The sequence below is a fragment of the Crassostrea angulata genome, chromosome 1 (assembly GCF_025612915.1).
Source record: "Crassostrea angulata isolate pt1a10 chromosome 1, ASM2561291v2, whole genome shotgun sequence".
NCBI lineage: Eukaryota > Metazoa > Mollusca > Bivalvia > Ostreida > Ostreidae > Magallana > Magallana angulata.
In genome coordinates this window covers 26,437,711-26,463,899 of record NC_069111.1, presented here as the reverse complement: position 1 = coordinate 26,463,899, position 26,189 = coordinate 26,437,711, and the positions used below count along the sequence as shown (strand labels likewise).

General features: G+C 33.4%; 2 protein-coding genes and 1 long non-coding RNA gene across 4 annotated transcripts; 2 read left to right on the top strand and 1 right to left on the bottom strand.

Annotated features, from left to right (window-relative positions):
* Positions 1–4,309: 4,309 nt before the first annotated feature.
* Positions 4,310–11,884, top strand: LOC128189281 (fibulin-2-like). The gene is made up of 12 exons (XM_052860838.1): positions 4,310–4,452; positions 5,786–5,971; positions 6,065–6,298; positions 6,432–6,551; positions 7,072–7,169; positions 7,259–7,322; positions 7,655–7,780; positions 8,921–9,046; positions 9,944–10,063; positions 10,165–10,290; positions 11,450–11,584; positions 11,795–11,884. The coding sequence occupies exons 1-12, from the start codon at positions 4,338–4,340 to the stop codon at positions 11,821–11,823; spliced, it is 1,479 nt and encodes a 492-aa protein (XP_052716798.1). The 5' UTR covers positions 4,310–4,337; the 3' UTR covers positions 11,824–11,884.
* Positions 11,885–14,675: 2,791 nt separating this feature from the next.
* On the bottom strand, positions 14,676–24,881 carry LOC128162696 (uncharacterized). Of its 2 annotated transcripts, none has more exons than XM_052825976.1 (11): positions 24,859–24,881; positions 21,307–21,694; positions 20,470–20,579; positions 19,120–19,180; positions 17,752–17,852; positions 17,026–17,190; positions 16,515–16,586; positions 16,291–16,417; positions 16,014–16,192; positions 15,721–15,861; positions 14,676–15,569 (listed from the first exon to the last, which is right to left on the bottom strand). In XM_052825976.1, exons 2-11 carry the CDS (start codon positions 21,677–21,679, stop codon positions 15,402–15,404), a joined length of 1,497 nt encoding a protein of 498 aa, XP_052681936.1. In that variant the 5' UTR covers positions 21,680–21,694; positions 24,859–24,881; the 3' UTR covers positions 14,676–15,401. The 2 variants fall into 2 exon arrangements, with proteins under 2 accessions (XP_052681936.1, XP_052681929.1); XM_052825969.1 differs by lacking the exon at positions 24,859–24,881 and adding an exon at positions 22,518–22,657 and having other exon boundaries at positions 14,677–15,569.
* LOC128162704 (uncharacterized) lies at positions 23,123–25,877 on the top strand. Its single transcript, XR_008240695.1, has 2 exons — positions 23,123–23,449; positions 25,419–25,877. It is a non-coding gene; the product is annotated as an uncharacterized LOC128162704 (long non-coding RNA).
* The last annotated feature ends 312 nt before the right edge of the window (positions 25,878–26,189 follow it).

Genomic DNA, 26,189 nt, shown 5'->3' with positions numbered 1-26,189 from the left:
CCCGAGTTTTTGCTTCCACCACTTTTTGCTTGATATTTCGCTCATCATAAATACCTTTGTGCTCAAACTACGTTCATCCACTAACATAAAAATGTCCAGATTATCTGTTTTGAAGCGCCCCCTCTACCGCTTCAGGTTTCAATACACATCCCAAAATATAAAATCTACTGGGATTTTGCATTGCATCAGCCATTAATAAGCCCGGATGATAACGTTGAAAAATTGCGCGAGGTATCCCGAGTACTTCCGAATGGAGAAAAGATGTCAACATTTCCCATTATAAATCTCCGTAAGAAATTTGTTTTCGCTCCTGTGAACTTTGATGAGTGAACAATGTAGATATTTTGTATATATTCCCTTCCATCGATTTCAACTGTATTTCTTTCACAGGTATGTGTACTTATTTTTATTAAAAATTATCAAAAAGTGATGGAAGCAATAACTTGGGACTATAGAGTATAGTCTACCAGAACAGAAGACGGAAAACCTCTCAATTATTTGACCAATTAACAAAGTATGGCCTTTTACGTTTTAAACATAGTGTTATTTCTGATATATGTTATTTCTTTATTGCAGAATTATTTAGAAAATAGAGTATGCCAGACAGAACAATAATATGTGCTTTCTATAAACATTTCAATTGGGCACGTTGAACATTTTCCATTTTTTTTTTAGATTTCACAACCATGAAGTAAGGCAGGTACAAATTCTAGAAACATATTATCCTAAGTGCAAAAGAAATTAAGATTTAAATTGCCTATTGTTCAAATTGCATCACACTTTTCCGTTAGTGATTGACCACATACCAGTAAATGTTTTGGGGCTTTATATATGAACCATGGGCTGCATGTTACAAAAGAACTTACGACAAAGTCGTAAATATTATCCGTCTCATGGATTGATCTTAAACGGAAAAAAATATATATATAAACTCTTTTATTTACAATTATTTTGACTGCCATAATCATATTTCACAGCCATTAAAATAAAACATTGGTTAGTTCGTGATCAATTATCATTCATTAATTTGGTCGTAAGTCGTAAGTTTTTTTGTAAAACTCAGCCCAGGTCTTAAAAATTTAATAAGAATACAACGGGTACTTATATTATTCAATATTTTCTAAATTTATTGTGTTGAAGTTACGACACCTTTTACACTAGACCCCTTAGAAAAATTATTTTTTTCATCCGGTTCAAGGGAGCTTTTCTTATCTCGTTTCGTCCCGGCGTCGTCCGTCCGCCTGCCCGCCCGTCCGTCCGTCCGTCCGTCTGTCTGTAAACTCTTCACATTTTTGGCTTCTTCTCAAGAACCACTGAGCCGATTTCAAACAAATTTGAAACAAGGCAACTTTATGTGATTAGAAGTATAAGTCCTAAAAATTAATGGCCAATTCTTTATTAAAGAGGAGATAATATTAAAAGTGAGAAAGTAGGGATATTCATGTATTTTAAAAAAAATCATCTTTTCTAGAACCGCCGGACAACATAATGTTACTGAGCATCTCTATGAAAAGGAGAATACAAATCGTAAAAATCTAACACCAATTCATTTCCAAAGAGAAGATAATCTCGAATCTGTGAAAAGAGGCGGGGTGACTTTTAATAGAAAGAAGAGTTTGATCAAATTAAACATATTTTGACAGAAAGTGCATGATATGAGTATGCACACACTATGATCGATCAATTTGTTCTAATCGAGAATAATACATGACTTTTATTTTATTTTGCTTTGTTAAAACGTGTAGTACTTATTTACCTTTGTAGACTGGCAACTGGGCAATGCCTGACTGGTGTATTCTGTAGACTGGCAATGTCTGACTGGTTCACTCTATAGACTGGCTGTACTCTATAGACTGGCAATGCATGACTGGTGTACTCTGTAGACTAGCAATGCCTGTCTGATGTACTCTGTAGACTGGCAATGTCTGTTTGATGTACGCGCTTCGAAGGACCAGCTAGTCTACTTTGTTTGTAGCTGTCATGAATTTGCCAGAAACTATTGTGAGAAAAAGATTCTTTGTTGTATGATGGATCACGTGTGTTTAAAAAATGCAAAAGAATGCGATATTAATAAACGTTAAAGGTGACGTGTTGAATTGTTTGATTGTTGACTTTCGGATTCTCTATCATTTTGTTCGTTTTCGAGCATCCGATTAGGAAAATCTGCATTATTTTCTAGAAAAGCAACCATGATGTGTATTTATATTATCAACTGATTATTCGACGATTTTGTCTAACTTTGTGTCCAGCTAACACAGCAGCAGACTGCCGACCCACAGATAGGATTCACAAAAATGAGCTAAACATAGTTTGACAATAGTTGTTAACTATAGTTTACGAACCGTAAACTATAGTTAACAATTCGTTACTATAATTGACGATCCGTTAAATATAGTTTTCATCTGCAAAACCATAAAATTTAACGATTGTAAACTATAGTTTACAAATGATAATCTAAGTTTATCTGTCTGCAAATACCGTTAACGATCGTTTTTGCTGATAAATATAGATTCAAATATGTTAACAATAATTTGCATTCGTTAAATATGGTTAAGAGTTGTTAATCATTGTTTCCCACTCGTGAAACATAAAGTATGTTTTGCAATCGCATATTGTTGTTTCAGTGTTAATTATAGTTTTACACTTCTCAAACATACATGATAGCGTTAACTAGGGTTTACAGATGTGAAATATAGATTAACGGCGTTTTGTCCGTAAACAATAGTTTACAACCGTAAATCCTAGTTTATCGACTGTTAAACTACATGTATAATTGGCTCATTTTTTGTGAATTTGGCGTGCCATAGATATGCATATAAGTCAAATTTGCTGTTTACAATATTTAACATTAATATTTTACGTGTTATGTTAACTTCAAAACGATATTTTAAATTTGAGAAAAAAAAATACGATTGCGTTTATAGGCATTGTATAAATACATGTTAATACGTAATCAGTGTGAACAAAATTAGTTTAGTACACAGACACATCTGCCATGATAAGATATTTCCACAATGTACAATGTTAGAACCATTTTAACAAGAGCTTGGATTTCATGTAGGATGTTTCTATCTAGTTTGCTCATCAAAACAAGCTGTCAGATATTGACCTCCTTTCTTCTAATTCGCAAAGAGATGGTCATTAATATTTATAGACTGTCAAAACCGGAAAGTTGTTTGCCAAGATCTGCTTTGCTGTGTGAAATTGACGCTGTTTCAGCGAAATATACATCCTTGTATGAAGTCCGGCGAGTGTCATTGCGTTCAGTATATTCATATATATATATATCTATTAGCCAATGACTGGGCGGCTAACCATGAGTTGACCCCGCCTTCGTCAAATCAGAGTTTGTCAGAGTACTGCCCAAAGTCCAAGCCCTTGTTTTAAAAAACAGTTCTATAATCACATAAACATAAATTATAATAATTCTTATATCATCACATTAGGATGCTGGTTTTTGGCAGGGTTGCCAAGTTTTTTGAGTAGTTAGCCCTGCTGGTTAACATAATTTTTTTCTGAGAAACTCATGTCTGGACTTAATTTGCATTTAAATCTACGCCAGCTTTTGGGTGGACACAACTTCCTAATCTCGTATATGTAACAGTGGAAAATGTTTTATATATGAGGCAAAATAAATAGCAACATCATCATGTATTTCTATACTTGTTTATATTGGTAAATTATTCACTCTCTTTTTGAATAATTGTAGGAAAATTCTATTTTTCAAAATACATATTTCATTGTGGAAAACTACAAACAGCTTGGTTTTCCCCCCCAAAAAATTGTTACAACACTTGGCCAAGTTCTACCACATTTTGAAGAAAGCATCCTCCTAGTCATGCAAAGTCAAAATATTTGACTCCAATAAGCTTTATGCACTATGTTAGTCTCTTACTGTTGTTCAGGTGGGCGTAGTGACCTCTGTTTTATTTATAGTAACACTCCTTTATGTTCAAATTCAATGTTCGAGTTATCAGTTTTAACAATTTTTTTAATATATCAAATTACAACTACATTGTAAAACGTTGTAGCTATTTAGTTATTCATTTTCATTTTTTTTTTTACTTGTGCGATATATTTTATAATTGGATTTTTCTTTAACACTGCACTCCATGTAAATTTAAAAGTCAGTCATTTATTAAAAGAAACGAAAAACAAAAAAGACACATTTTTGAACGGTGATAATTTCTAACGATGAATATCATGGGCAAGACAAATGCCTATTGATCTAATTAAGGTACGGAATCATTTGATTTTCAATCACCAAACGAAAGTAAAGTAAATTCAGGTGAGAACAGAATGAGGTGGGAGACGGGCCTGTTACTGGAGCGCCGGTAATGAGTGGTTCGCGTGAGAGGGATGGCGGGTTCCGTGTGACGACATCTGTCCGGTATCGACCGGCCCCCGTGTCAGCGGCACCACAAGCTGGAGCGCTGGCCAGACTCATACAGGGTAAGACTGTTTGTTTAAAGATATGTACATAACATCAGCTAAAATGTTTACTATAGCATGAAATAAAGAAGCAATATCTGTAAATAATTTCTGTTGATGTTGGTTTGATTTTATCCCCCTAAAATTACTTGTCTGTGTATGGACAAAAGCCACATGTAAAAAGAATCCCTTAAGTACTTGAATATGTTTAATAGGTGTATATGTTAATAATTATGAGCTTCAAAACTTTTAGAAATAAAGAATTGAGTAAATGGAGTTTTATTTAACATAACAGTTATATTTACTTTTATCAAACATTATATTGTTCTGAATCCTTTTGGAAAAAAAATACTTAAAGTTTATATGACTTTTTCAATGATATTATAAACAACATGTAGAGTTAAGTTTATATATATGGTGTAATTCATAGAGAGATATTCACTGCAATTTTCTTGAATCAATTGTTTCAGAACCATTTTAACAAGGCCTTGGACTTGCAGTAGGACGTAGCTATCTATTTCTTGCGTCAAAACAAGTTTAAAATGACTCTGGTTTCAAGGGAAATATACAATGATTGCGTAGTCTTGGCTCAAAAGCCAGAAAAATCTTGTTGATTTCAAAGAGCCATGACTGAGTGGCCTACAATTATATAGACAGGCTTACGTCACATTGCTGTTTGACACAACTACCCAAAGTCCAAGCTCTTGTTAAAATGGTTCTATGTTTGTCTCTGTGTTTTGCTAAGAAAGTATGTATAATTGATGCTGAAATTGTTTGTGTGTTTCTTACGTAAGTAATTTCAAACTCAAAACTTATATCACCTGAATACTTAGTAGTTTGCTGGTTCATATTCCGTATACTAGATGATATCCCGCGCAAGCGCAGGTTTACACATCAATATGATACAATGTTAATATGTTGAACCCTAATATTTTTTGTTCATTGTTGTATATACTGTGTCCGATTTTTTAAAAATAGCTTTCTTAACATATTGTTTAAAATGAAAATAAAAAACTAACTGCATGGCTGGATGTTTAGAGGAGCGGACATCTATTAAAATCTAAACTGAATTTTGATATTATATCTATGTAGGTAGCCTTAATTCTTTCTGTTGCAGGGTTGAATAAACTTTTTAAAACTGATTTGTCAACTTGCGTTCCTGGACCGACACCCCGTTTTTAGCAAAATGTCTTAATTCATACGAAAGCAGTATAAACATTTACCTAGAATTATTGTAATTGCTATCTGATTTCTCTGTTACAATTTTGCAAAATTTATAAATCAATATTCATTATCTTTTGTTACTTGTTAAAATGAATGTGACTCCTAATATATCATATGGTGACTCTTTCAGGGAGAAAAATGGCGAAGCACTTGATATTTTTGACCAGCTTATTAACAAGTTGTGTAACCGCACAGTTTAGCCAAGATTTGTCACTTCATAGCGAGAACTTGGTGCGCATGTTCAGGGATTATCTGTTATCCGATGAACAACATTTCCAGCTCTTAAGGGATACAAGAGAAGTTCAATTCAATGAAAGTAAATACCTATATTTCAAACCTAGCACAATTTAAAATGTTTAAAAACAGTTATTTTAGGGTTTTTTTAAATTCCATCTGTATCTTTATTTAGACCCAGGAGTGATACGAAGAGATGCCCCTGTGTCATACAGAGTACAAAATTTCGCTATGTGGTATGAACCTGGATCGGGAATGCGTTTTTGCGAGACAAACCAATCTGCTGTGTTTGAACAATGCATTGATACGTCTAGTAACTGCCAGTATTTGAGTAATACTCTACAAATCTGTAAAAAGCCCGATGCTGCGAAGAATCTTGGTTGTATTAAAACTTGTCGCTTATGCAATGGTATGTACAATATTATATAGTTTACTAGAGATTTTGATTCGAACACACAGTAACAATTTTGAATTTGTAACCATCTTGTAAGATACCGTATCTATATTTCAAAGAAATATAAATGTTTGGAGCCATTTTTCAGATAAGTGTGCGACCGGTGAACACAACTGTCACAAGTTAGCGGATTGCAAAACGACAGCAGAGGGCTTTCTTTGTACCTGTAAAAAAGATTACGAAGGTGATGGCGTCACTTCCTGTGCAGGTGTGTGTCGTTTGTTCATGTGATTAAAACATGCATATCGCAATATATGTAAACAAAAACAAAACCTGACACCTTATTTCTAAATAAATTTAAAAAAAAAACGATAAAAAAGCAAAATAAAAGATTTTTATCGAAACCGAAGCATATGCAAAGGACAATTCAAAATGAAAATGACGTTATTGAAGCAACCTTAGAATGCTCTGCTCTGTTGCCCATTTTGACATACACGTTTGACATTTGCATCCCCGAGTTCAGTATCAACTAAATTAGACATTATGCAATCTAAATTCAATTTAAGGGATCGATCTTAATTTGTTCAATATAGAAGGATACGCCCCCCCCCCCCCCTTAACAATATGATTGCTTCCATTAGCATGTTTTTTTATTGACGAGAACAGCTAGAAATATCAACACATTAATATAAGTTTTCTATACGATATAAAGTCTGACTTCTAAGCACAAAAGTAATATGGGATAGTGATACACATTCTCTACATTAACATTTCATACTAATTTACAGACGTGGACGAATGCAAAACCAACAAACACAACTGTCTGGCAAACCGAGAATGTGTAAATCTGGACGGAGGATACACTTGTATGCCCTTAGGTACGTCGGTGATCAGTCATCTATGAAACCTGCTGTTTTCATTTTCCATTGTTTTGTGTTCATCTATCTAATGTTCCTTGCTGTAGGTGGTGTAAAGAAATTTCCATCCAATGTATCATCGTGCAATAGAGGATACATGCTAAAAAACGGAAGATGTGAAGGTAAGAAAAGAAAAGTACGGACCTTCTATGACTTGTAAGAATCTTTCATCTGTAAGTTATGGACTGCCTTTAACTTATTCGAATCTTCTGTTTGTAAATTGCGGACCTCCTTTTAACTTATACGAATCTTCCGTCTGTAAATTAAAGACTTCCTTTGACTTATACGAATCTTCCATCTGTAAATTACGGACTACCTTTCTCCACTACAAATCTTCCATCTGTAAAATATCTTTCACCTTTCCTTTCTCAACTACAAGTCGTCCATTTGTAAAGTACATACTTTTTTGGCTATCTCAAATCATCCATTTGTTAAATATGACAAATTTTTTCAGACGTTGATGAGTGCAGTGACTCCAATTTGAACGCCTGTGATAAGAACGCTGCCTGTACGAACACAGTAGGAAGCTACACATGTCGATGTAACGTAGGCTATTTCGGCGCTGGATCGTTCTGCACTGGTAAGTTAGTTTTGGATCTGTTTTGATTAAAAGACATAATCTCCCGTTAATGAAAAAAAAATTATTTTATTTTAACATCCAATTCTTTTCTCGGAATAACCCTTTTTCTAAGAACGAGATAATTAACTCGTAATAACGAGATCTTATCTCGTAATAACGAGGTTTTAATACGGGCCGCTAGAAGGCGGTCCGTTATTTGATATACATTTAGATATTGTAACTGCGTTTCTGTGGGATAGTTTTATTTTGTATAGAATTAACATCATGCTTATTTTTATGAATTAAAAGTAAATTTGCATGTAGAAATATGTTTTATGCCTTTAAAAAATATTACATATTTTTTGTCTTGCTCGTAAATGTAAAGTATGTCATAGACTGTGGTGTTAGGCGCGTTTTTATCGAGACCATAATCTATTCGGAAAATTTCGGAGTTTTTCATTCTTTTCAAAACAATGTATCGAGATCGGTATATTTGAATTTGTATGTTTATATTTCTATGTGAAATGTGGTCGAAAAATATCGTGAAATGACATCCCTATCAATTATTTACACAAAAATATGAAAGACTTGAAAATTTGAAATCAAATGACCTGCAAATTTGAACTGACTTCATTTATTTTTAATTCCTTTGAGAACCTCATGCAATTAAATAACCATGATTATCTTCATAAACTGAAGTGTAGATAAGATTTATTATTCCATTTAGGGAAAAAAATATCCGATTTATTTTTTACCTTTAAAATTGTGCAGCTTCTACCGGATGAGCATGATCTTACATGTACCTTTAAGATAATCCATTTCTATTTTATTTTATTATACTTTCGTGTTAAATACTGAAATCTGCTTGGTTTAGACGCAGTTGATAATATACAATTATTCAATGCTTGAGCAGTCAATAGACCAGAATATTTTTCCCGAGGTGCAGGGAACAGCTCATTATGATCTATTGCCCGAGGCCAACGGCCGAGGGCAATAGATCATACTGAGCTGTTCCCTGCACCAAGGGAAAAAATTCTGGTCTATTCGCAATTCACAATTTACATTACCTTAGTTTCAATTCAAAAAGTGCAACGATATATTAATTTATAAGAATGGCCCCGTGCTTTCCATGACTTAAGAGACTTTCAAATTTGAATACAGATGAAAATGAATGTACCTCGGGAAAACATAGATGTGATTTAAAGACCTCCACATGTCAAAATGCCGTCGGGAGTTACCGCTGTGCGTGCAAGAATGGTTACAAAGAGTCGGCAGGAAAGTGTACAGGTATGTGACTTGTTTGATATAGATGATACATTAAAGTTTTAAAATTCAGAGGATTTAAAACTATCTATAACAATTTTTATAGATAGTTTTAAATTCTCTGAATCTTAAAACTTTAATGTAACATATAAATTTATTAAATACCCATTAATTTTCCCTTCTTGATACTGTCGATTTCTGAGAGTGTGATCCGATTTTCCGGATCACCACACTGTGGTTTTCCGATTCCGTATCACCAATCTCTGAAACTGATGACCTGTAGAACGCATTACATAACGTCTGTATGTTAGCGGTTTTTTTTTAAAAGAGGTCGTTTCAGAAAAGCTTTATTATATACAGTTGATTTTAAAAAGATAGTTTTGTAATTAAAACTTTTAAATGGACAAGGGTATATAATAAATTTATCATTATGACAGTAACTTGATCCAAAAAGCCGGATCACGTCTCGTTGCCAGGCGCGGATCATCAGATCAAGCTCGACGCGATCCGTGCCTGGCAATTCGACGTTATCCGACTCTTTGGATCAAGTTACTGTTGTGATATATATAGACCACAGGCGTGGGACGGGTCAAGGATCTCGGATGGGCGTTACGGGAATTAAGCTAGCCTCCATGGCAGCCCAATGAGAGAGAGAGAGAGAGAGAGAGAGAGAGAGAGAGATGCTATTGAATCTTACAGAGTAAACACCAAACCATTATGAAAAAATTATAAACGCAAAACTTATGAGTTTTTAATTTTTTTTTATTTAGATGTAACATATGTAAATAACAATTAAAATAGTTAGAACCTAAACCCTTATTAGCAAATGAATACCGGTATGTCTTAAAGTCGAAAAGTGACTTAACGGTTTTTTCCGAATATTTATTTAAAAGAATCCTAATTGATATTTTTTTTCTTCAGATATTAACGAGTGTGAAGGAAAACATGGTTGTTCTTCGAGTGCGAAGTGTGTGAACACCGTCGGCTCCTACGGCTGTCAGTGTCTGCCTGGGTACAGGGGAAACGGGTTCAATTGTCAAGGCAAGCGATTACCAATCCAAAACACCAGTCACCTTCCTTATATCATTACTTTCAGTCACACGTGATAACATAAAATAAAGTTTTATTTTATATTATTTAAGATGTCGATGAATGTTCCAAGGGAGAGCGAAACTTCTGTGACAAGCTTGCCTCCTGCACGAATACGGTCGGCTCCTACTCCTGCACTTGTCCAAAGGGTTACTATGGAAGCGGATTTTACTGTCATGGTAAAATTTAATCTTGTCGTTTTATCACTATCAATCTTAAACACGGTACATACACACGTATAGCTCACGATTTCATATTGATGTTGTGGTTGTTTACGATCAGGACTCCGTTTTACACAAGAACATACAACAAAGTCGTAAATATATTTAGTTTCATGGTATGATTTTAATGAACAAATTTTGTATATATTTTATAGCCAATAGAATTTTAAAAAAATAGAGAACGAAGGCAGATTGTGGTTTCCGATTTTTTGCGATAGTATATAAATGAGGCATGGGCCTAAATTAACTGACAAATAAATTCAGTTACAAAGTTGCAATACGGATGAAAATATATTTTGTTATTTTACCAACAGTTAACGTTTTTAAAATGCATGCATTCATCAAAAACACTTTATAATAAATAAATTCTGTAATTAACTGAATTAAGATACCATTAAAGACATATATAAATGCATATAATTCACGACTTGATTGGAAAAAGTAGAATAAAATTAAAAAAAAAAAATGCAATCAAAATAATGAAATCAGATTACACAATGACAATAAAACACATAATTAAATGAAAATATCAAACGTTACGTATACCACATGCTTTGAATGTAGGTATTAATCTTCAAAACATGTAATTGCTCTGCGTTACATAAATTGAACTGAGATACATTTATGCTTATACTGAACGAAGTTTACTATTGGATAATAGATATAGAAAAGACCAATCACATTTTTTACTGTCAAAGAACCAATGAAACCTGCAAGACTTTATTCAGTCAACTCAAGTATAACTCCAGTTGCGCAGTATACTTAGTATAACTTATTACATTATTTAAAATCTAAAATATTGACTAGATAAATACATATAGAAATAGATTTAATACTGTCACTGCAAGAGAGCATACTTTTCATCTTTTAAAAATTCTGACTACATGTTCAATTTCATTTTGCTGTGAAACGCAGTGTATGTCTATGACATTCATAGTATTCATACAGAAATCATTGATAACTTTACTATTCTGTGTCATTTTAATCTGGTAGAGTGACTAATAATTAGTTTATTATTTTAAAAAAGTGTTCAATTCTTGAATAAAGGGATAAAATGACTTTACACGGCAAACATACATGAACAAGATTAGTGTCAACAGTATATCTTATTTTGCAGACAAAGATGAGTGCCGCCGCCGATCTGACAACAAATGTCACTCCCGGGCAAAATGCACCAACATCCCCGGATCCTACACGTGTAGCTGTTTGAGTGGTTATACAGGGGACGGGGTCAAGAGTTGCAGCAGAAAACGTTAGTGCCATGTTTCAGTGTTCTTGTTTGTTTTTTTTGTGAACGTAATACTTGTATTTTAGTTTCTTTTTTATTACCAGGGGTGATACAATTAATGCACTAACAGATCTTCTAAAATCGAATACTGAGCAACAATTTCGATTTACAAAACGGTTTAATGAGTGAATATAACGGAGGTGTTTCTGTTTATTTAAATTTTTTACATTTCAGAGAAAGTGAAGTGGAATTGGTGGGGTTAATCGTCTTAGATGAGGTTTACAGGCAATTGTGTCCAATCTAAATAAATTTCAAAGTTTCAAAGTTTTGTGTTTGCATTTATTTTATCAAATCATATTTGATACCGATAATTATAGAGCAGATGCAGAGATCAGTATTCACGTAGGTAAAAATTACATGTACAAGTAATTGAAAATTGTAAAAAAAAAAAAAAAAAAAAAAACACCAAAAAAAAAAAAAATCAGGACAATGTGGAACGTACCCTTAGAATTTTGATTTTGCACGTCCCAATACATGTACATATCAGTTTTGTAACCCCTCAATTAACAACTGTATTGCTATATCTGAACCAAATGCGAAAGCCTATCAAAGTGGCAAATTTAAAGATCCGAATATGAAGAAATTAAGAAAGACTGACCTAATTTATTTCAAAAATAGTGACTTTTATGAAAATTTAATATGAATTAGAGAAACTAATAAAAAATTACGAAATCAATAAAAAATACCTGTAACATAAAAATCTGACCATTTCCAAATCTTTATTTATCTTAGAACTATGGTACGTAGTAGGTACGTCTTAGGACCAGCATATTTTTTTTAAGATTCAGAACATTTTGGATATGATGAAATATTATGCTGGATCAATTCAATATTGTGTGTCATCATTTTTTTTTCTCATTGAAGAGACTTTTTAAAAGAGAAAATTTAGAAGTTTGGCTGTCCACCATTTTGAATCGCCATTTTGACCTTTTCATGAGGACCAGCATATTTTCTCAGACTGAGCATTCTTAATTATGATAAAAAGGAAAAACCATGCTGACCAAATCACGATTATTCACTGTTAAAACGTATTTCTAGAGCCCATTTTAGAAATCAGGGCCAGATTAACTGTGCAGTCGGTATTTTTAACCGGGTTTTCCAACGGGAAAATCCGGTTATAAAAATGTTGAAAATGGCGGGCGGGCGGGCGGCTGCCAAAAGGGTACCCTCATTGTACGGATAACTCCTCCTACAGTTTTCAAGATAGGAAATTGTTCTTTTGCAGATCAATTGTACATATATCAGAGGTGTGTATATTGCTAGGATTTTGATTTCTGATAATTTTTGAAAAAAATACTAGCTTTTGAGCTTAGTCATTATTTGGCAAAATGTTGCATATAGGGTACCCTCATTGTACGGATAACTCCTCCTACAGTTCTCAAGAGAGGAAGTTGTTCTTTTGCAGATCAATTGTATATATATCAGAGGTGTGCATATTGCTAGGATTTTGATTTCTGATAATTTATGAAAAAAATACTAGCTTTTGAACTTAGTCATTTTTTGGCAAAATATTTCATATAGGGTACCATCATTGTACGGATAACTCCTCCTACAGTTCTCAAGATAGGAAGTTGTTCTTTTGCAGATCAATTGTACATATACCAGAGGTGTGCATATTGCAAGGATTTTGATTTCTGATAGTTTATGAAAAAAATACTAGCTTTTGAACTTAGTCATTTTTTGGAAAAATGTTGCATATAGGGTACTCCATTTCACTGGATACGGGTTGACATGGATTAAGGATACAGTTCACATAAAAGAAAACCCGGTTTGCTGTCACATTGACAGCTTTTCACTTGTTACAGACATACAAAGGTTTACTAGATATGCCAACAGCTTTATTGTCAAGTTTTCTTACAGTAAATTCAATGTAAAAAAAACCTTATCAGCTGTTGGTTTTTAGAAACAATATCTAAACAAACCGAAATTATTATTTGAAGAATTAGAATGGGTTAATGATATTGTTATATTGACATTTTCCAGTGTCTTTGTATGTGTTAACACTACGAATCGAGTTTGTACTATACAGTCCAATAAATTCAAATGACGTATTGTTGGGGCGCAAGCGAGGTTTGTATAATTTTAATCATACAACGGCTGAATATTATATAAACATATTAAGTAATAAGGAATCATTCATTGAATATTATGAGGTGATGGTTTCGGTCGGGGCGTGAACAAATCTATCATAAAGCCCTTCGTCAAAATTCATTTTTACGTCTTTGATGTTAAAGCTATACACGCTATAATTTGCGTCAATTTTGAATAAAGGGGAAAATGTATGTAATCGAGGTACAGAGTTTACAATTTTTTGCAATGTAAACAAAGCTTTTGCTTACATTTTGAATGTTTAAGTTTTAGACCTAAAATGTGTTAAACGTTAGGAACTGTTTATTTATGCTTAAAGTGAATTGAAGATAGTCAAATCAGCTTGAAAATATTTTTACTGGTACATGTGTATTGAACCTATGTAAACAAAAGCAGGACACGAGCCTTCTTTATATGACAAAGTATTGTGAACCCTGTATCTTGCTTATTATCTACGACTGACTCTCAAATTTTATTTGATAATTAGAAATGCATTCCTAAAGCATTGTGATTAATAAAAATAGAAAAGTAGTTTGACTATAATAGTGACCATGCACCTTTAAACAATGTAGATATGACTTTGAGTTCAAATAGGAGAGAGAGAGAGAGAGAGAGAGAGAGAGAGAGAGAGAGAGAGAGAGAGAGAGAGAGAGAGACTTTTAAATCATTATTGTAATACAATTAAGTTCGAAATTATTAGTCCAATTCATATTTTGAAAATTATTCAATCTATGAAAGCAAAGATTGGAGAAAATTATCTATTAAAAATGTACATGTATGTTGCTTAAAATAGAGAACGGAGTTGTTGGTATGTGTTCCAAGTGGAGGGTCACGTTGTCTTACAAATCATGTTCAAAATTAAGATGTAAATCATTAGAGTATTGGTTTTTTAAAAAGCGCAAAGGTAATTTTTCGTGCCAGATGAATATTTTGTGTATATGAATATTTGATAAATTATGATTGTAAATGATGTTTTAGTAAAAATCAATTTTTATTGAAAGTGAAACAAAGATTACATGATATGTTAATACAAGAAGTTCGTAGTTACATGTTCTTTGAATTTTTTCATAAGTGTAATCTATATAAATATTAAAATATAAAAAAACAATATCAGTTCAATATATAACATATAAACAGATAAAAACGTATGTACATAACATTATAAACAATATGAAGACTGATATCTAGTATAAAAATCTAAATATATCACTTATCTTCTCAAATAGAATATGGAAGACTGTATAAATACGATAATCCAAGAAATGAAAGACATTGTGCAAAGTTTGATGCCACAGATTGAATGTTTGATTGAATACGAGTTGCGTTTTTTTTCCGGATCCATCCATTTCTTTATGAACTAAAAATTTGTTATCGAAGAAAATGTGACTGCTGTGTGGAGAAAAAGATCATAACTTGAATTTGTGAAAACCATTTTTGGCACCTAAGGCGTTTTGTGACACAGAACCACGCGAGAACAAAAAAAAAATCGTCGTGTACATGTGTATATTTTTGCGTAGTTACACACAGAGGGTTATTGCAATACACCAAACTTTACAGAATGTTTGATATGTTTTTTAAAATTACAATCCGATATATATTTAAATTCCCATTAATATCTCAAGTAAAGGAGCGATGATGACATTTTTGATCACTATTTTTGTGACGTCATTCACTCATTAACGTAGTGGAGAGTTCACAACCTGATTCCCGCGTACTGACGCTTGACCTCATCACTGCAGTCTGCTTCCGCCTCGGTTGGAGGAATAAGAGACTTGGGAAATGGGATTCCCAAATTCAAGTTACAGGATGGTAGTTTGTTTTTCTTGTAAAATTCAACCAATTTGCATATACATTTGAAACCCTGCAAGAAAAAAACCCCTAAATAGTACATTGTTTGTTATTTTAAATCAAAGAACTATAGAAAGTGGAAGATAGAGTTACAGTTCGTGATCCAAGCATTTTGATGGTTTCACAAATGAAATTGATGTATGGCATAATATGACTGTAATAACCTTTCGTGAAGGATCAATCTTGTATTTCTTCTTGTGCGTCAGCATCACGGGAAATGACAAAACTTCGTCCTGAGATTTCACTTCCAGACAAAAACGGTTCACCGGATGGCTCTGTAGCGGGAGTATCACCCAATTTCCACTCTACATGACGTATTCAAGGAAATGATAAGAGGGAAAAAAAACCCATGAACTAAATTGACAAACTCAAAATCATCACACGCGAAGCAATTTCACTAAACTCGTAAATTCGTAAAGCTCAAAATCATGGAAATTATTCGAATAATTCGTGATACCTTTCCTTTTATGTAAAGACATTCCTTTATGTGTGCTTTTTCATTGTCGTCCTCAATATCTGGATGATAACCTTCCGGTACACAGTAGAAAGTAGAACACTTGGTGCCGCCTTTTTTATTTGACTCATTAAAGGATGTGTTTTCTGTCAAGTTTGTTGTCGACTTCCACGTTTTTCTGCCTGCAACATTCTCAGAAGCATTAGGCAAATGCAGTATATAACAAGAGCGTCATTCTTCATGACTTACCTTCAATTCAGGTAAAAAAAATTGTGTTTACCAAGGTGAGAGGAGGCAGCGGATAGTCTGTGTTCCATCGGCGTTTGTTTGTTCCTGACATAATGTGTGGACACCCTGCGAGGCGAGTCCGGAGAGGAGGGGGCCCCAGCACTGGCTATTCTGTATGCCTATAGCACAAATAAATACCAGACACTCTATGGATTCAAAAAATCCTGATTTCATCAGCATGTGTTATTATACATTATGACAATTCTTTTTACTTGCCTGTGCTTTGGTAAATGGTTGGTTATAATTGACGTAATCTACTTCCTCTGCTCCGTCAATGACTGTCTTTCCCTGGTAACAGAAAGAGGACGATATAACATTTAAATTCATGCACGTATAATTCAATTAAGGAATAAGGAATCAATCTTGGGTATTATGAGCTGATCAAACACGTTCGGGCATGATCCTCCAATAAAGCCCGATGGGCTTTATGATAGATTTGATTACGCCCAATCGTGTTCGATCACCTTCTAAGAATGACTCTTTATTTCCTATATCTATATAGTTTTCAGCAATTTTACGAATAAATTTTAAACAGTTATTGGTTAAATTTATTGAACTATACATTACAAAATCGATTCGTAGTGTAATCACAAGGACACGGAGAGATGTAAATATAAGAGCATGGAGGTAAAGAATTGAGGCCGCATCATCTTTGTTAGGTTTATCAAATCTTTACTCCATAATCAATAAAAAGACGTTTACTATATTTGATCGTAACTTGACCCACCTGTCCAATGTGGGCACTGTTGATGTAGATGACTGACTTGGCACGATGGAGGGCGGCCGATGGGGGGCGGAGGTCGGGGGCTGACGGTGCACACTGTAGCTTACCTGTCCACATCACGGACTTGTCGCCCTCCATCTCCATACTAATGTCCAAATGAGTCGGAACCTTAGAAACAGAAGATACTCAAATAAGAAATTCGATTAGATAGTTGTAGATTCTGTGGCAATATATAAAATTTGAAAACAAAATAGTATTCGGATTAAAAATCTTTCTAAAAAAATTGATAAAAAGATATCTTCCAAATAAAAATACGAGGGTTGTTTGTATCTTTTCAAGTCTTTTTAATTGCAGGAATGCATGTTAAACCTTAATTTTGTTGTTCAAGCACACTAAAAAGATTACTGGTTCAAATTGGTGTGCAATGGTATTGATGGAGTATGCAAAGATTAGGCAACGAATTTAACTCATAAAGCCATAGCAAACCTTGGTTACAAAATGGTGAAACTGAAAATAAATATACAGTGGAGGGGGCTAGGGAGGCACTACTTGCCTCTTATCATATCATTTTAAATTTGTCATCTTTATTGGATGTTACCGTTAACTGTACGCTCACTCGATAAAACGTGTAGAAGAGAGTAAAATGCCAAAAAAAAATTAACCTCAAAAACTTAATTCATTATAGAAAAAAAGGCAAACAACATTAAAAAAAGAAGAAGTAAGACTTGCCCCATTGATGACTTGTTCTGACTGAGTTATTCTCAGTCTCGACACGCTGTCCTCAAAAGCTGTGTCGGTTGGACTGACGCACGCCGACAGCGGAACGTATTCTGAAATACGAAATATCATAACAATGAATGAAGTGTTCTACTCAACAGATCGATGGTTTGTAAAAAAAAATATACATGCAAGATTCTCTGCCTCATTTAAAGGGACTTAGACACGATTTGAAATCAAAATATTTATTTTTATTTTTTATGTATAAAATGGTTTTCTGCATGGTGCATTTTGAATGCTTGACCAAAATGTTGAATGTTAAAGTCAAGTTTCAAGCGAGATACAGAGGTAATAAATAATTGTATTGTAAACAAAGCTCGAGTCTTATGTTTGTTTACAAATAATGTAATGTAGAGAATTCATGGAATTACCATTTCTTTGACAAAATGAATCGTGGAAAACAATATAAAATAATTCAATGTGTTCATAAATACTATCATTAACAGAAAGAGCAATATTTGATTGAAACTTCTACCAATACAACCTATATGTAAACAATAACAAGACTCGAGATTTGTTTACAAAACAAAGAATTCTGAACTCTGTATCTTGCTTGTAACTCAATATTTGAAATTAAAATTTTGACATAGCATGATAAATTCCTATATTTAATATTCTAAACATTTGTTTTAAAATTGAAAAACAAAATTTGAAAATGTTAAACTAAAATCCTGTCTAGGTCCCTTTAACCAATATAAAATAAACGGACGGAGTATTGATACTTGTGTTATGTTTTGAAATTTGGAATACAGACATGCGGTACTGAATTACACCAACCCACTTTGTAATTAATACAAGCCAGGTTGAATATAAAAATGTGCAGTCATTTGAAATAATGCCTTCATTTGTTCTCTGTATCAATATATAAAACTTGTTTATTGTTTTGTTTTTTTATTTTGATGCTTTTTTAACGATCTGCTCTTGCATCACTTAGTTGTAACGAAATAAAATTAGCACCTAAAGATTAAAGATATACACTTTTAGTTATTCACCAATTTTGTAGATTGTTTTTAATTCTTATGATACACAAATATAGTCATATTCAACTCAAAAATTTGAACCGGGAATCGCCTTTCATGCCCTTAATACGGCCATTAATATAAAACATGTTAAGTTTTATCAAATTCTGCTAATTTTAAAGTAGTTCTATAAAGTTGCAATTGTACGATTAAATATTTGAATATGAATAAATAAAACCCGCTTGTGTCCCAATTATGAGTCATCAGAATCTATTGGATTAATAGTACACAATCGACACGTAGCGTAATCACAGGCAAAGACACTTTAAAAATAATTTAATTATTCTAGGTTACTACTTACTCTCTGTGGTAGATGCGTTCTCGCTGTCCAGTTTAGAATGGGCAGGTTCATCTCCATCGACCTGGGGGTAGAGAGAAAATGATATGAATTGAACTGGCATGCCGTATAAATTGGTAAATTATTATTAATTAAAACCACACATTTCGCTTATAACAGGAACAAAGGATATTTAGTATGTTCATTTTATCGGATCACCTTGAAGTCCGTTAAACCTCCTCCTCCAATTGTTTTCTTTCCTTTTTTTTTTTAGATTTTTTGTTTAGTAATTTTTTTTCTTTTGTTTTCTTTTTTAGATTTTTTGTTTAGTAATTTTTTGTTTGTTTGTTTGTTTGTTTGTTTGTTTTTTTTTTGGGGGGGGGGGGGGTCCAACTAAAGTGTCATCCTCAAGGTACATGCACATTCAGTTTTATCTTTATGCTACTAAATAAAAAGACAAGGAATTGTTCTTCATCATGATACATATAATTTTATAGAAATTTATACAACATTGTAAATTATGAGCGATTTTGAAATTTCTGAACACGGGCATGTAAAGAATGCAAAAGGTTTGGTTTGTTTAAATGTATGATATGAAATATTTGTTTTTTAATAGTCATTGAAACAATATCTGATAAAAACCCCGAATATGGCTGACAAGATGAAAAAAAGGACAGCATATGTTGTGAATGATACCTGGTTTTCTTACATGGAACCAATTAAATGCTCATTAAATCTGTTGCTAAAAATCTCTTTGGAAAATATTCTGTGCAGAGGAAAATTAAATAGTTTAGACTGAGAATATGGAATGATATAATTGTAGTTTTCTGGATAGTAACATTTAAGAACTTTTCTCATTGCACATGATTTTTATTAATATGTGGTATAAATGTAAAAAAAGGTCTATGTCTGTAATTTTTTGCTACTGTTTTACTGGAATCATTATTGGCTTTGAATTGTGGGTTAAATTTTTGCAGCTGTCCCTCGATAAGTCAAACTCTGCGTCAAACACGGCCAGGTATTAATGTTAACGGTACGCCATAACATTCAATATTTCCAACAGTTGTCTTTTCTTACCCTTTTAGCCCATATATACCAAAAGCGTTGGTTTTTGCGATGAAGTTTGTAATACCTAAAGTATAATACCATAATGTACCGTTCAGTGAACCTATATTACAGACACAAGCGCCAGTGACATGCACTCCCAGAATTCGTAAGGGGGACGATGATAAAAGTACGTAAGGATGATAAAAGTACGCGAGGATGATACATGTAAAAGGTGAGAATGATACTTTTTCTTTTCTCAGATAAAGATTTTTATAGTTCACCCTTAGTTCCTTCTTAAGATAAAGATTTCTCTAGTTCACCTTTTACCTTCGTGTCTGTGTCTGGCCGTTGTAAAGTAAAGTTTTCGAACACGTTTGAGTGGCGGCGCTGAACTCTGATGTGACCCACACTGCTGTGGTGATCTGAATGAGGAACCGCTGAAATGCAAGATACATCACTGAAATACAAATCGTTTGTTACCATCTATTCAAATGACAAAATTGCCTATTCACAAAAGTATAAAACTGAAGAAATTCAAAGAGTAAACCTATAGTTTAATTCGTGTATATACACCTCAATCACTTTTAACGACATTTTGACAACTTTATAGTTTATTGATATATGGTATCTTAAGTCTTCAATAAAGTCTTGATCTCACTCAGTAGCAAAAGTGCCTAAATGCTTCAATTGCTCATGGTTTTATATTTTTGCATCAAAAGTTTTAAGACTGGTAGTATGCAGTACACTAGTACCAACAGCAGAAGTAATAAGGTGTTGTTTCATTGACATTTATTTCAAGTTTACATAATCCATACAGTTACATCTTCATACTGTCGGGCTTTTTGCGATTTCAATCCGATTTCTATCATAAGAACCCTTCGGTAAATTAACATTGTACATGCAGATATCGTACTAAAAGGCTAAAGATAATATTCCGATGCTGTCACAGATATGAAAAAAAATATTCAGCCGCGAAATAAGAATGACCTCGGGAAAGATGACTCAAATTGTCTGAATGAAATCTACGATTTATCATGTACTCAGAACTTCCGAGGTAAATCATGATTCATGTAATTTATGATTTAGAGTCCACAACTTTCACTTTATAGTTTAAGGGGAACCATCACCCCACCCACCCTCATCCCCGCTGATGAGAAGACTTACTTGAAGACGCGTATTGATTTTTCCTCAAAGGGTGACAGGGCTGTGGAGGCTGCTGAGTGTAGCCGTACCGTGAGGGGTCGCTGTACAGACCATGGGGGTGGGGCTCTCGGTGGTAATGCACCGCCCCGATGTGGATGTGGATACCAGCGTCCTTGTTCCTTCTTTTAAATTGAGGACCCAGAAGGTCTTCTATCAGACCCCCTCCGTGAAGTTCGCTCGCTTCGTCTGTGAATCCGGAATCGTCCTCAATACCACTAGGGGCTGATGAAGAGGGCAACTGTTCCATGACATTGTCCCTGAAATCCGCTTTGTAATTTTCTTGCTGATGCTCGTCATAGATCCTGTTCAGGAAGATTCCAGAGCCATCACCCATTGCAATCTTTAAGATCTAAATGAGTTAAACACACATCTTTATTCTGCATGCAGTTCGTGTGAACGATATAATGTAAACCTCAATATTTAAAGATGGTGTTTTTCATTGATTCAGTTGATTTGTTTTGTTTTGTTTTGTTTTATTTTTTTCAAATCTAAGCTATTCAACAATTAAAAACAAAAAGCAGTACATGGTTTCTTTAAAACTTGTTAGTTTGATCGTTAATGTGCTTGATAGAAATATTCGTCTTATTATCGTGTCGGGTTTGGGGAATAATGTATACATTCATGTAGTTAGAGAACTCGCATGCAGTGAGGGACCTTTAAGAACCCAGTCTCCAGTCCAAACGGTTTGGGATAAAGTGTAATCGTATTGCAGCTTTTATTTAAGAAATAAAATACATGTATGCTGGAAAGAAAAATTATGAACAACAAAATGTTAAGATAGTTGTGTACGTTCAACGACTCTTTTAGCGATGTAAATTCTCTGCGCTATTTACCATGACAGTTTTAAAAATAAATGGTTTTACAGTTGACTGGCTAGGGTGAAATGGAAAATCGGGTGATTCTGGATAAAACTAGAGGTGGACAGTCGGTAAATTTCACTGACGTCATTAAAAGAATAACAAACAACATAACAAAGACTTAAGTTGATATCAATCCTAAGAATGTAATACTAGTAATACATGCATTACTCATTGACTACAGTATAAAATTACAGAACTAAAACAGGCAGCCATTTTTTGATTTTTTATCGATGGGATTAAGACAAATTAGATTGTCTTACTGAACATTTCATCAGTACCACAAACCTTGACGAAGATAAGAAAAATTCTTACCTATGACAGTGATTAAACGAAAGTTCAAAGTTTCATTAATATTGTTGTTTAATCCCGACAAAGTAATCGACTGCACTTACTTCCTATTTAAATGACACCCTTTACCTTTAGCTTTACCTGAGCTAATTTACATATTAAAGACCTTATGAAAATCAACAGAATTTTGTACTTTAAATGTGCACAGTTAAAAAAAGGATATCATGTGTCGTAAAAAATGTCAGACCTCGATTAATATATAGGAGGGAATAATCCATCCAGAGATTCAAAACTAGGGCAAAATAAAATTTAAACATCACTGCTCAATATCTGGCTCCGGGTCAGTGTACATGTAGAACGCAGGTCAGGTGAAAACAACAATATTGATATTTCCCATGTATTTGAGAGAGAGAGAGAGAGAGAGAGAGAGAGAGAGAGAGAGAGAGAGAGAGAGAGAGAGAGCTTGTTAAAAATAATAAGTCTCATCCTCTGTACATGGTAAATTGTCAGAAAAAAACCCAAAATACCTTAATCATATACATCTCTATATTTTTATACTTCCCCTACATTTTGTACGTTGCAAATAGATCTACTTTGTTATTTCTGAAATGATGAAGACAAATCGTCGATTGACGCTTGGACATTCAATCCATAGCCGGACTAAATCAATCTACAAAGACTTCGTTAACACGCTAAACATTTTCTATCATGGCGTTCTGATTGTTTTTCCATCAAACTTGTCACGAAGTAACATTTCAAATTAGGAAAAGTTTTACAGAGATTTACGAAAGAACCCCAGCGTAATTTCCATTCTCAAGCTGAGACGTGCCCCCGTCTTTTTGCACACGTCGGGAAAACGAACACCACTAGCTCTCTGAGGACTTTGAGCATTTTTTTCCTGTTGTTGTTATTGTTGAGGTTAATAAATCAACCAGTTCTTTTAGGACTGTCACGAGGTAAGTCTCAAATTGTAGTTCTCTTAAGGTAGTATGGGACAACTCCATGTTGTGACTTAATTTTTATCGAAATAAACAATAAAATCAAGTATAATTTTATTAAAAACATATGTAATTTCTTTCCCAAAATTGTTACCTAACAGCGTAGTGCAGTGGGTTGGAAGGTTCTCTATGAATCTGTTAGTCATGAGTTCGAATTCCGCTGGGGATTTAAAACATTTCACCTTTTAAAACGTATTTTTGGTTAAATATTGTAAAATTTCAAAATTCTAAACAGGTGAAAGTATTTTAATCATAATGTACTTTAATCAACATTTATATCGACAGATGTCCCATACCACCTTAAAGCAGATGGGTGAACAAGGCGTGTAAAATGCCCATATGAGGAATGATTAGATACTGCAAAATTAAAATATCACTAAATCTGACAATTTTTTCAATAATAATTAAAAGTGTAACATCGGTTTGTAACCCTTAAATATTTTAAATACATGTAATAGATTAATTTAAACTGGCGTATGCGTGTCAAAACCTCCAAATAGTGTCATTTTTATAACTTCAATGCCTTTTCTTTCATAGAGTGGGTCTGAGCTCCACATTTTTGTCATGGTCTAAATGCGGTTCAATGGAATTTAAACCGATTTCCATCAACAAAACTGTGGAGAGATGACCCACTAAACTTTTAAAATGTCATTTTTTAGCCCAACAATTGAGCGTTAAATAATACAAGTCCGTAAATTCGTGGCCAATGTCTCAAATAGCATTTAAACAACGCACTTTGTTGTGAATGAAATGGCTCAGTGGTTAGAGCACAAGACATATTAGGTATTATAGAACTTGGGTTTTTAGGTTGTGGGTTCGATACCACCAAAACTTTAGGTTTTATTTTATTTTTCTTATCGTTTTTTTTTTTGAAATATTTCAAAGTGAACATAGTAAAAAATTACCCTTTTGTAAACTTGTATTATAACATTTCAAAATATTTAATTGAAAAAAAAAGCTGAATTTGAAGTTGTATTTTACAAATAAACCAAATGGGCAGTTGCGCCATCTTATTCCCCCATCTTCTTTATTTTGCTTACAAGTTTGCTTTGGATTTGCATTTTTGGGAGGGGTTATAAAATGCATTTACTGAAAATTAAATTCACTGTCAGCCTCTTGTAATTGCTGAAAAAAATGGATGAGCGTATAATTGTCGTGAAGAGAGCAGTAGTTAATGAAATAGAAAAATGTAACGAAATAAAGTAAATCGCAAGCAGAAATTAGGATTAAAATATTTCTTAAGCATACAGATCAAAATATCAATGTAGATATTTTTGTTTCTAATTATATAACAAAGTTTTACCAACATCCTCCACATCCGGTATCTAAATGTGCTATATAAATGTGTTATAATAAATACCATTTACATGTAGCTTCAAGTGCGGTTTTCACTTATCTGACGTCCGTCCGTTCGTCTGTCCGTAAGTTCGAACTTCGATCAGAAATATTGTAAAAAGAATACTTGTACGAAAACAGGGCAACGGTATTAGGTTAAACAGTATTTTTATGTCGGTCTTTTCCAAAAATAAACAGAGACACTCACACAGGTTGTATAATGATACTTTATTCTTTTAATTAATGTCAGAATAGTGTAATAAAACAGGTGACTTGTTTATGATATCTAAGATACGAGTTCTTTCATCCATACTTTATTTTCACATGAAATATTTCAAGAATGCCTACAAACGGTACTTGATATGACTGGCCTCTGGATTACTTTTCATGTGATTTGATATCAAATGTCAGAAGAAGTCTCTTTTCTATATATATACTAGAAATTCTGTTACACCCCTTCCGCCATATTTTATTTTTGAACACAATAGGCAGAGTTCGAGGTACATGTAATACCTCCGCAGACGCCCCCTCTCTCTATATACATTGTATTTTAATTGGAATATATTTAATTCTTCTTTTTATTTGATTACAGAAGTTTTGAACATGAGGACACCGCTCTTGATCCTGCTTATAAGTTTAGCGTTCACTGTGGGAACCGCCGAGAACCATTTACTGGAACAGTACGGGAACGATGAGGACCTACAGCATCAACTTCAAAACGAGGCTTACTACAAAAGAGGCTTCTGGGATAAAAGGGGATTCTGGGATAAACGGATGTCCCATAAAGACTTTTCTCACGGATCAGACGATTCATCCTGGAATAATTTGATTCTTTTATTGAAGGATTATATAAGATATAAACACGAGTCCAACAAGAAAGAGCAAGTTTTTTCTAATGGATTACAGAATTCTCATTAAGGATTGTTTTGAGATAAAAGAAACTTACTTGACTGTCTCAGCTATAATTTTCTATGTCAATCGATACTATTGCTAAGTATTATTATTATTTTGATTAATAAACAGTATAAAAGAGTTTAATAAATGATTTTTTAGACGTGTTATGTTGATAAATTATTCTATACTTTTTCTAATGTAAGTCCATTCTGATTTATAAGTAGTCATCAGACCGTTTCAGCGTCTACACCATCAATGAAGTTCATCAAGCATACATTAAAGTTCATCAAGAGTCTGTCTTTGCTATCAAGGCAATATCTGCTGCAATCAACAAAACAGATGATTTATTACTTATATCTATACCACATTTCTTTAAAACTATTTTTTGACTACAGTAAGTCATTGATAAAGATACGGAGAAAAAGTAAATAATTTTTACCTTTCTTTAGTTTAAAAAATATTTATTTCG